At 41.2% G+C, this 12,793-nt stretch overlaps 1 protein-coding gene across 5 annotated transcripts in view; it reads right to left on the bottom strand.

Moving 5' to 3' along the window:
• The window catches only part of KIAA2012 (KIAA2012 ortholog), a 389,440-nt gene that overhangs the window by 53,616 nt on the left and 323,031 nt on the right, over nt 1-12,793 (bottom strand). For all 5 annotated transcript variants that reach the window (XM_029606277.1, XM_029606281.1, XM_029606279.1 and 2 more), the window contains one exon: nt 1,657-1,774. In XM_029606277.1, coding sequence (XP_029462137.1) covers nt 1,657-1,774 — 118 coding nt within the window. The remainder of the gene's footprint in view (nt 1-1,656; nt 1,775-12,793) is intronic.

Here is a 12,793-nt window from a genome sequence, read left to right as displayed (position 1 = left end):
ATTCCTGTTTTCTGCACAGTTGAACTCACCATGCTGACATGCACCCCCACTCTCAAGTACCGCAGCCTCACAGAACAGCAACAGAGGTCCAACACTCAAAGCTTTTACTGACATGAAATAATTTTTATGGACATGGCATTTTCTGTTTGTTTTTTGTTTTGCATTTTTATCGAGTGTCAGTAAATTTACTCATGGTTGACACCTCTGGCTGCCAGCTGCACTTGGGACGCTCATGCTCCATGACCCTCACACAAGCACATGTTTTAATTGTATGGATAACTCTCATGGGATGCAGTTTATTGAATAAGGAATGAATTCCATGGTGAACAGAAAGATAGGAGGGTGTTAAGGAAGATGTTTTAGCAAGTTTATTTTGAAATGAACTGTCAACTTGCGCAAACTCAACAATTCAGTTTAGCAGCTGTGAGCTGATATCAAAACATTGACTTTGCTTCTGCTAAGCAAAATGAAAATCATGTCCAGTTGCACATATGGACAGGCTGGGCTGCTTACCACACATCAAGGTCAAGAACTCATACTTATCAACCTTAATGCACAGTTGCCAAATTAACTTTCTCCAGGAAGGAGACTTTAGGTTAGTCCTCATTTTTTGACACCCCTGCCTGATGCATTTTGATATTGGTAGATCTGATTTTAAATTCAGGATACAGGACCACAAATACCACAGTGTAATGCAATATAATTTAACAAACCATGATGAGCCTAAAGTCTTCCTCCAGGAACTGCATCGCTTGGCATTTCTGCGTGTGCTAAAATATAACTGAATGACTACACAAGGGAGAGATTGGACTTATCCCTTATCACCAAGTTATCCTTTCACTCTTTACAAGTGGCCCTTCCAGAACAGGGCTGAGAACTATAAGTGGAGCACCGTGTGTGAGATAAATTTGGTTTGTCATGCCTTTTCCCCACTGTCAATTGGCTCCAGGCCATCAGGGACAGGCTGGGCTAGTTCTGTTTGAGCTTTATGGCACAACAGAATTTACGTAGATAACAGAATGTCTTCTAAAGAGAAATGAACAAGCCAGGGAGATTTCTTCTTTGCAACAGCAGTAAAACAGCACTGCTATTATTAACAAGGTAAAATGGAGCTGTAAGCAGCCAACAACTCAATTCATAGAAAGAGGAAGCAAGTACACATATAGAACAGTACAGAAGCTCTAGTCATTCAAAACAGTTCACTACTAACTCAATGCAATCTAGAACAGTGACATGAAACATGATTCCAACTAGTTCTGGCTTTGACAGATTACATCTATGGTTGTGTAGTTTGTTTATATAAGAAAAGCAGCACTATAAGTCTGGCATGTTTTGCACATACTACATTCTATAGATGTGATATGATCCAGTTTTTGGAGAAAGACTTTTGGCCAGTCCTGGTTTTTAGATTTTTCTAATCCTACTTCTTCCATTTGCAAGCAGCAGAATACATTGGGAAGGGATGCCACAAAGCCAGGACTGGATAGAAGCTTCCCTTTGGAAACATCATAATCACTCTACTGGCAAACAATCATCTGGTTTAGAGAAATACTTGAGTATAGGCAAGAAACTGCAGCACTGCATGACTGGTTCCATTCCAGGGTGAGATATTCTCATCTGACTAGAGTTAAAGATAAAAAGAAAACCCTGCCATACGGTTGATGTTGGCGGATTTCCAGGCCTTGGGGAGGTGTGCTTGCTTGGGTTGCATGCGCTCTCTTCTGTGAGGTGCTGTGTGATCCCAGCTCTGTGCCAAGCTGTAACCTCTCACTACCTGTCAAAGCAAAGAAAAACCCTCTCTCACCAAATCCACTTACCACATCAATAACAAATACAGGTGCTCCCATCCAGCAAACAATACACTTCTACAAACAAGCAACATCACCCTTAGCTTTTTTTTGCACAGACCTGATGAAGTCTAACTCTCACAGATTTTGTTTGGTGACCTTTACTCCAGGTTATAGTGACAAGTGAAGTCCTCATCACCTCTTAGAACATAAGATCATAAGAATTGCCATGCTGGGTCAGACCAAGCTCCATCAAGCCCAGCCTAGTGTCTCTGATAGTGGCCAATTCAAATCACAAATACCTGGAAGATCCCATAAAGTAGATCTAATTCCTGTTATTCGCTCTTAGAGACAGCAATAACTTTCTTTAGTTTACCTGGCTAGTAATGGCTTCCTCCAGGAACTTGTCCAAACCTCTTTTAAACTCTGCTATGCTAGTCATCTTGAGCATGTCCTCTGGCAACAGATTCCACAGCTTGATAGTGCACAGAGTGAAAGAGTACTTTTTACAATTTGTTTTCAAACTGCCGGTTGTTAGTTTCATGGAATGTCCCCTTGTTTTAGTAAAATGTTATTTTTGAAACTTTTTTTATTTAACATGAGGAACACAGGAAAACTTTATGAGGTAGATTTTAAAAAGTCTTGCACGCGCAAAAAAAGCCACATATGCTACACAAATTTTAAATAGTCGGGAAGGACACATGTACAGGAAAAGGGATGCTTCAGAGGTAGGGCCAGCAGTGATGCACATAACCCCTAATTTTCCTCAGCCAGTGTGCATATGTTATGCACATAATCTTGCTACAGTTCCTCAGTAGGTGGAAAGAGAAGAGAGAGAGAGAGAGAAAGAGTGAGAGAGAGAGAGAGAGAGAGAAAGAACTGTATAAGGCTCAGCCTAATACTCAAAGGGGCGGATTTTCAGAGCCCTGCTCGCCTAAATCCGCCCAAAACCGGGCGGATTTAGGCGAGCAGGGCCCTGCGCGCCGGGAAGCCTATTTTACATAGGCCTACCGGCGCGCGCAGAGCCCCGGGACTCGCGTAAGTCCCGGGGTTCTCCGAGGGGGGCGTGTCGGGGGCGGTCCCGGTCGTCGTGGCGTTTTCGGGGCGTGTCGGCAGCGTTTTGGGGGCGGATACGGGGGCGTGGCTACGGCCCGGGGCGGTCCAGGGGCGTGGCCGCACCCTCCGTACCCGCCCCCAGGTCGCGGCCCGGCACGCAGGAGGCCCGTTGGCGCGCGGGGATTTACGCCTCCCTCTGGGAGGCGTAAATCCCCCAACAAAGGTAAGGGGGGGTGTAGACAGGGCCGGGCGGGTGGGTTAGGTAGAGGAAGGGAGGGGAAGGTGAGGGGAGGGCGTTAGAGGATTCCCTCCGAGGCCGCTCCGATTTCGGAGCGGCCTTGGAGGGAACGGGGGTAGGCTGCACGGCTCGGCGCGCGCCGGCTATACAAAATCCATAGCCTTGCGCGCGCCGATCCAGGTTTTTAGCAGATACGCGCGGCTCCGCACGTATCTACTAAAATCCAGCGTACTTTTGTTTGTGCCTGGAGCGCAAACAAAAGTAGGCTATTCGCGCTCCTTTTAAAATCCGCCCCAAAATATGTACAACACTTTGATTCGGGTGAGTTTTCGAGAGGTGGGTTGGGATTTGAGGGTAGTGTTACAGAAACATTCAGGGGTATTCATTGTAAAATTGACATCATTAAAGAAGTTTAGACCTTATATGTGATGAAAATTCTAACAAGAGGAGTTGATTTGTACACTGCAGTCTGTGCTGGCTGCATTGTACAAATTGACTCCTTTTTATCACTTATAAGGACTAAACTTCTTTAATGATGCCAATTTTACAATGAATACTCCTGAATGTTTCTGTAACACTACCCCCCCAAACCCCAACCCACCTCTTGAAAACTCACCCCGAATCAAAGTGCTCCCTTACAATGAGTGTCAGGCTGAGCCTTATAAAGAGTTTCTCTCTCTCTCTCTCACTCTCATACTCATATGAAGAGTATTTTAAAACCTACATGCATATTTTATAAACTAGTGGAGGTATATTCAATAGTGCAACCACACTATTGAATATAGCTTTAAAAAAGCCTTCACTAAAGAGTGTGGAGGGTAGAGAATGAAAGTACAGGGTAATGCAGATGAGAATGAATTTACTCAATCCTACATTTAAGAAGTAATATCTCAAAGAGATAGTAACTCAATAATATACCTGGACTTGACCAACATTACTCAAATAATGATTTTATTTATGAAATTGTAACCGAACTTTATTGGCACCTGTTAGAATGTATGATATCCTACATTTACTTACCTTAGTCTATGTGCCTATTTGTAAACCGCTGCGATGGTATATAACTTAGCGACGGTATAGAAAAGTTTTTAAATAAATAAATAAATAAAATTATCTTAAAGTTATTAAATATAGCCGGTTAACTTTAGGGCAGCTCTTTGGCTCAACAAGACTTAGCCAGCTAAGTCATCTGGCTAACTCTGAATGCTGCCAAAACACCCCTAACGTATCCAGCTAAATTCTAGCCTTCTTTTAGCCAGCTAGAATTTAGCCAGATATGTGCCCAAATATTCATTTAGTCAACTAACTTCTTAGTTAGTCAGATAAATACTTTTGAATATGTACCTCCACACTTATAAACACTCTGTCTCCTTTCCTCGTCATCCCGTATTGTATACATAGTCCAATATTCGCTCCAAATTTTCTCATATTTATCTTTTTGCCCTCTAAGCATATATGTGATCTTTTAAATTAATACAATCTCAAACAGCTGCTTTCTCCAGTGGAGATGTTTTTCAATATAAAACAAGTGTTTGTCGAACTGCATGTATACAATGAGTAATTAGAACCTTATGATTGCCATTGATCCTGTCCCTAAGATCCATGCAAAAATCCAGTGCCCTTCCACTGCCTCCATTGCAGACTACAAGCACACTCTTCACACATACAGAACCTCAATCCAACAAACAAAAAAAGATTACTACGCTCAAAAAATACACCACTATCAATACGACGCTAAGGCCCTTTTTACTTATGTATCGCTCCTTACAAAACCATCCTCCCCCCCTGTAGCAGACAATGACTCAAAAGACAAATGCAATGAATTAGCAACCTTTTTCCACTCCAAAATCAGTAATCTCATTGCAAAGTTCCTCCTCTCCCCTCCTCCCTTCACCAAATACAAAAACTCCGGCCTCTCCTTAGATTCCTTTGACACTACCTCTGTTTCTGAGATTTCAACTCTACTAAAGAAGATGAAACCCTCCACCCACCCTGAGGACTTTATGGGGTAGATTTTCAAATAGTGCGATTTGGCGTACTTTTGTTGGCGCATCAGGCGCCAACAAAAGTACGCTGGATTTTAGTAGATACGCGCGTAGCCGCACGTATCCGCTAAAATCCGGGATCGGCGCGCGCAAGGCTATCGATTCCGTATAGCCGGCGTGCGCCGAGCCGCGCAGCCTACCTCCGTTCCCTCCGAGGCCGCTCCGAAATCGGAGCGGCCTCGGAGGGAACTTTCTTTTGCCCTCCCCTCACCTTCCCCACCCGCCCGGCCCTGTCTAAACCCCCCCCTTACCTTTGTCGGGGGATTTACGCCTCCCGGAGGGAGACGTAAATCCCCGCGCGCCAGCGGGCCGCTAGCGCACCGGGACGCGACCTGGGGGCGGGTCCGGAGGGCGCGGCCATGCCCCCGGGCCCGCCCCCGAAACGCTGCGCGGATCGGGCCCGCCCCCTTGACACGCCCCCGACACGCCCCCCTCGGAAAACCCCGGGACTTACGCGAGTCCCGGGGTCTGCGCGCGCCGGTAGGCCTATTGAACATAGGCGCACCGGCGAGCAGGGCCCTGCTCGCCTAAATCCGCCCGGATTTAGGCGAGCAGGGCTCTGAAAATCCGCCCCTATCTGTATTAAAGCCCTTTTAACCATACCAGACATGATCGCCAAACCCCTTTCAGAAATTATTAATTGCTCTCTCTCACTAGGTCAGGTCCCATCTGCTTTGAAGCAAGCCATCCTCAAACCCATCTTAAAAAAACCTAACCTAGACAGTTCGGTTCCAGCTAATTTTAGACCAATATCTAACCTTCCATTTCTGGCCAAACTCATGGAGAGAGTTGTCAACTCACAGCTCATAGACCACCTTGAGAACCATAATCTCCTATATCCCTCCCAATTTGGCTTCAGAAAATTTTTCAACACTGAAACACTTTAGTTATCCCTAACTGACATCATTCTCAAGGGTATGGACAAAGGCCAATCGTTTATCCTAGCCCTACTAGACATCTCTTCAGCGTTCGACACTGTCAGCCACAATATTCTTATTGATCGACTTACTGACATAGGTATATCAGGAACAGCATTAAGCTGGTTTGTATCTTTCTTAAACAACCGTCAATATAAAGTCAAAATTGGTATCCAGGAATCGAACCGCATTTATCTAACACACGGCGTACCACAAGGTTCCTCCCTCTCCCCTACTCTTTTCAACATTTATCTCTTGCCCTTATGCCAACTCCTGGCCGACCTTGGACGTACACACTTCATCTATGCAGATGATGTACAGATTCTTATCCCTATCACAGACTCAGTACCCAACGCTCTGACAACCTGGAACAACTGCCTCTCTTCTATTAATTCACTCCTCACCAACCTCAAGCTGGCCTTAAATACAGCAAAAACAGAGCTCCTTTATATTTTCCCAGCTCGCCTTAATTCTCCTCCTTCTGTACACCCCTATTCCTTCTCCCAACATGTCAGGGACCTAGGTTTCACCCTTGATAACCATCTCAATCTCCAAAAACATATCAACAACATGACCAAGGACGGTTTCTACAAACTACAGGTTCTAAAGAAACTAAGACCACTACTACACCATACTGACCTCCAAACAGTCCTCCAAGCTACCATCTTTACAAAGATAGCTACTGCAACTTGCTACTCTTAGGCCTTCCAGCATCATCAATCAAACCCCTTCAAATGCTGCAAAATGCAGCAGCAAGAGTCCTAACCAACTCGCGCAGAGCTGACCACATCACCCCAATACTCAAAGATCTCCATTGGCTCCTTATTTCATCTAGAATTCTTCACAAGAGCCTCACCATTATCCATAAAACCTTGCACAATAATGATGTTCAATGGCTTAACGATGCCCTACAATACCGTACATCCAACAGACCAACCAGAACCGCTTACAAAGGATCCTTAGCCATTCCTACATCCAATCTATCACAGCTCATTTCCACAAAAAAATGTGCTAAATCCTTAGCGGGACCAACCTTATGGAACTCCATGCCTCCAGATCTCTGCCAGGAGCAATGCACTGCCACATTAAAAAAAAAACTAAAGACCTGGCTGTTTGAACAAGCCTATACCTGAAGTATTCCCATGCTGCTATTTCCCATCACCCTTCTAACTCAACCATAGTACTCCCCTACAATTCCCCACCCTGATGCCCACTAGCTACTACATTTGTTTGATAGTTACTTGTTTCTCTAGGCTGATATTTGTATTATATTTATTATTTATTTATTTATTTAATTTCTTTTACTATACCGATGCTCAAGACTAGGTCTTATCGTACCGGTTTACAATATTATATATTATATTACCTGTTACTCTAGGCTGATATTAGTTAAAAAAAACCTAGCTCTATGGTACTGTAACACTTTACTATTTTTCTCCTACAGCCCAAGTTCACTTATGTCCTGTTTAATGTAACTTTATTCTTCTCATTTGGTTCATATGATTTACCCCTGTTGTCCGTAAACCGATGTGATATTGCTATGAATGTCGGTATATAAAAGTTTTTAAATAAAATAAATAAATAAATAAATAAATAAAAACCTAGTAAGTATAAAGTTGGAGTGAATGAGAAATATTTATTTATTTATTTAAAATCTTTTCTATACCTTAGCTAAGTAATATACCCTCGCAACGATTTACATGTAGGCACATAAATTAATGTAGGTGGGTGCATACTATAGTACATTCTAACAGGTGCCACAAAAGGTTCAGTTACAATAAATCATTAAAGACAATCACTTGTTTAGTGAAGTAGGTCATCACCAGGTGTACCTGTAAGGTACTGTTCATGGGTAAAAATCATATATATATTGTTTACAATTACGCTTATTGTGAGGTAGAGTTCATAGATTATTGAAATGTGCATTCTTAGAACAGTGCTGTGTGCTGGTGTTCTGCCTATTCCTGTATATTTTCATTCTCAAGTCTCTTTATAAAATGCTTATTTAAAAAAGCCATGTTTTTAAACTTTTCTTAAAGGTTTTGAGATCTCTTTGCAATCTGATCTCTAGGGGCATTGTGTTCCAAAGTGTGGGGCCTGATAAAGTTAAGACCCTTTTTCTCACTAGAGTTAGTCTCACTGTTTTTACTGAGGGAATGATTAAGAGTAATCACCCTTTTGAGTTAAATTTGTCTCCAAAACTGACTATTCTGGGACACATCCACCATATATGCAGATGTGACCCATCCAAACCACAACCCCTTTAACACAGTGGTGATGCTGTTCTTCACAATTTAGTAAAAAAAACCAACTGGATATATATAAGTACGGTGAAGTAAATGTATCATCAGTCCAATCCTTCTTGCACAATTGGAGACTGAATGCCATAACATCCCACTCCGTGTCATCCAGTGAAATCTTTAACTCAGTATTGCTTGCAATTCTGAAGTTTATTGGGTTCTTGATCCGAAGTGATTAAACAACTATGTATGATATGATTTTAGCCTTGATAGCTAGACCACTCACCAATCTTTTCAAAGCATTAGAATAACTAGGATTCCATCCTTTATGTCGGTGTTTTCTAAGGCATTCTGGATTTGTAAATAAGTATTGGGTTTCCAAAGCAACTTTTTATTTGTCTTTTAATTCAGAAGTAGCCCATCCATCCCCTTTCCACATCTTCCACATAAATCACAATCCCCCATATTTGGGAAAAAAGAACATGGTGAGACCACACTTTGAATACTGTGTGCAATTTTGGTCGCCACATCTAAAAAAAAATATAGTTGCAGTGGAGAAAGTGCAGAGAAAGGCGACCAAAATGATAAGGGTAATGGAATGGCTCCCCTATGAGGAAAGGCTAAAGAGGTTAGGGCTGTTCAGTTTGGAAAAGAGATGACTGGGGGGGGGGGGGGGATATGATAGAGGTTACAAAATCAAGAAAGATAATGTAAATCGGTTATTTACTTTCTCAGATAATATTAGCAAGTAGCTCATTTAAAACAAATCAGAGAAAATTATTTTTCACTCAACGCATAATTAGGCTCTGGAATTCATTACCAGAGGATGTGGTTACAGCAGTTAGTATAACTGGATTTAAAAAAGGTTTGGATATTTTCCTAGAGGAAAAATCCATAAACTGCTATTAATCAGTAAGGCATCATTGCTTAAGATCTTTAATGTTTGGGTACATGCCATGTACTTGTGACTTGGATTGGCCACTATTGGAAACAGGATGCTGGGCTTCATGGTCCATTGGTCTGACCCAGTATGGCATATCTTATATTCTTTTGCTCTTATGAAATCTTTGGGTTTTTTGCCAGAGGTGAAATTAGTGATAATGTCGCTTTAGCGACACTCTTAATCAAATCCAGATATTATGTGATAGAATGGGATTGCTCCTTAAAATCATGTGGACTATGAGTGCACTACTTGGTATAGTTAATAACAATGGCAGTTCTATTCCTTCCATCTGTGCCCTCTCCAGCTGAAGCCATACAATAGAAACCTTTACACTACACCACTCTCTGAGGATTGCAAGGCGAGCAGACCAGTATAGTATTGGAGATCAGGTAATCCCATGCCCTCTTGTGATTTAGATTTGTGTAACGTGGTTCTGCTAATTCATGCTAACCCATTAAGCCAGATAAAACTACACACTGATTATTCAAGGAATCAAATAATAGCTATAGGACCCTGCAGGGAACATGTTGAAATAAATAGAGAACCTTAGGAAGACTATACATTTAAAAACAATTTTTATGTATAGATCTCGCTAATTCCTCAGATCCTTCTGGATTATTTCCAGCATGGGTGAATAGTTCAGCCTGAAGAGCTTGGTAAAATTTATTGGCACTCCTACACCCAGATACCTGATATTCTCTGTCACTTTTTTTTACCCCACACCAGACACCTTGGAATATAAACCTTGCCACCTAAGAGGAGCAATTCAGATTTTGTGATGTTAACTTGATACCCCGATATTTTTCCATACTTTTCCAATGTCAGTGCCAAAGTCTCCAATTGGTACACTCTTTATCTATGCACCATTCTTTTGAGCATTTCCCATTTTTGGTATTGGAAAAACTTCCAGATAACCTCCAAGGTGGTGACCATAATTTGTTGTTAATTAGAAAAGAACAATGATGGATTTATAAATTAAACACAATACAACCCCATGGTTTAAATAAGGAGGTGGACTGGTCCTCATGTTAGGGTCATCCCTATGAAATCTCTTTTAATATGTAATATTATTTTACAGTGAAACTAGTTAAATGTGCTTTCATTTTGTTGTACATTTACTTTGCCATTTGCAGACAATGTCAAAGATCAACTTTTTGAGGTTTGTGGTGCAATTTGGGGCTCAGATTAATACAAGTGAGTGGGGAGGTTGTGCTTTGATTGCAGTTGATTTTCAGGATGGCTTTAAAAGAAGGGGGTGGTTCGGCATTCTGAGCTGTTCACTATTTTGAGATGTTTCCAGGTTAAGAGGTACATGGGTTGGGTGTGTGAGTCCTTAGATTGAGTTTTATTTATTTATTATGTTTATTTAAAATGTTTATATATCACACCCTACAAAGAAAATTGCTCAAGGCGGTTTACAGTGTTACATTCAAATTAAATCATAATGACTCAGATAAGACAGAGTCAATAAAAATGAACAGTATTCATATTAAACAACAATGAAAAATAGAATTCCAGTTCTGCATTCAAATAGTTATATTAGATTTTAACTTATATTAACAAAAATTTCAAGGTTCTGATAAACGTTCAAAAGAGTAGTTGGTTCTAATTCTAGTTGGTAATAATATAATTACTTTGAAATATTCTGGAATTGTTTTTAACAGTATGGATGGTTGTTTTATTGTTGTTTCAGATTGTTGACCCCTGAAGCAGGTGGTTGTTTCTGCTGAAACTTGGGCAGCCTATGTTGGATTACATTGGGCTACATTATGTGGACAACAGTACTCTTTTACACCAAGATACATTTAGGAAACATTAAAATTCACAAAAGGTTCTTTGAATTGCTATTTTTCAGATTTGAACCATCAAATGAATGAGTTCTAGTGCTGTTTTCTGATACTGCTTGCAGCCCAAGCTGAGGCAAGAGGCAATGGATTTTATCCATAGGCACTTTAAAAGAGTTTGATGCTGTGTTCATTCAGTTGTTGAAGTGTAAATTTATTTTGTTAAATTACTTGATCTATTTTTTGTTATCTCTTATTTTTGTGTTTTTATAAAATATAACATATCAGCAGCATACAAAGATATTTTATGGTCAATTCCCTCTAATGTAATGTAAAACATTTTTTTGCACCTTGTCTTATCAGCTGAGCAAGGGGCTCAATCGAATAAGAGAGGGGATAAAGGGCATTCCTCTCTTGTGCCACTTTGGATTTTGCAGGCAGGTGTCAAAGTATTATTAACACAAACATATGCCCAAGGCATCATACACATAGCCCTTGTCCACCTATTAAATTTCCCTGAAAACCCAAATATTCCAAAATATGCAATAAATAAGGCCACTGTATATGACTGAAGGCCTTATTAGCATCTAAAGTAATCACTATCCCTGTAATCTTGCATGATTTTGCTATGTGGAGAAGACTGAAAAACCTTCTAATATTATTGACATATATATGACTTTTAATAAACCCTGCCTGGTCTGGATATATCACATCTGGCAGGATATGTTCCATCCTGAGTTGCAATACTTTTGCCAATATTTTTATATTTGAGTTTATTAATGATATTGGCCTATATGTGCCCACCTCCATCGTATCCCCCTTTTGTTTGTGCAGCAGAATAATATTTGCATCATTCAGCTCCCCCACTGCTGTTGGGTTCTCTCTCAAGTAAATGAATAAGTCTCTAAGCAGTGGTATAAACACCTCTACACATTTCTTGTAGAAATCAATGTCATATCTATCGAGTCCTGGTCTCTTACCCACAGGCAAGTTTCCTATTGCTCTCTGAATTTCCAGCACATAAATGGGAGCATGTGCTTGCTCAGGCACAGCCACGAGTTGGGAAACAGCCAGGAGTACAGAAAGGAGGCCAAACTCCGGCTGAGTCTACACAAGCAAACTCTTTATTTACAAGTAAAAACCAAATGTACATTGCAGAGGCCGCTTACCTCAGCAGTCACAACAATCTAATATATGCAGTTCTTGCTTAGGCTGGCTTCCTGCCTTCTCTCTGGGGCATCTCCAGCCTTCTTGGGCCATGCCTTCTTATCCAAGGCTGCAGGAATCCTCCCTGGCCCAGAATCCCTTGCTGGGTTGGCTCTTAAGGAGGACCAGACCAGATAGCTGTGGCCGGTCATTTACGGTGTTCTGAGGGAGTTTCTTATTCACTCCCTCACAGAGCTTTTAAATCATCTGCACTCTCTGTTGTTAACTGAGGAAGCTCAATTTTAACCAGAAATGCTTAAACCACACCCTTATCTACACCCCCTTATCTTCCTTATATAATTGATCAACTTATTGCTTAATGACTTCACCCTTATTCTTTGCATTGCTGGTATAGGTTCCTTTTGCTGTACACAGTTTGGAGATATGAATTTGTCTCTTTCTTTTTCTAACTGCCCTTGCCAGGAGAGCTCCCATTTTATTACCATACTCGTAATATTTTTGTCTGCTGTATGTCAGTGCAAATTCAATTTTGTCTGCAGTGTCCTATGCTTGACCTTCTAACTGATCAATTTTTGATAAATGCTATTAGATCCTGTCCATTTATGCTCCTGCTCTA

Source organism: Rhinatrema bivittatum, chromosome 6 (genome assembly GCF_901001135.1).
Source record: "Rhinatrema bivittatum chromosome 6, aRhiBiv1.1, whole genome shotgun sequence".
Classification (NCBI taxonomy): domain Eukaryota; kingdom Metazoa; phylum Chordata; class Amphibia; order Gymnophiona; family Rhinatrematidae; genus Rhinatrema; species Rhinatrema bivittatum.
This window is presented reverse-complemented; position numbering and strand designations above follow the sequence as displayed.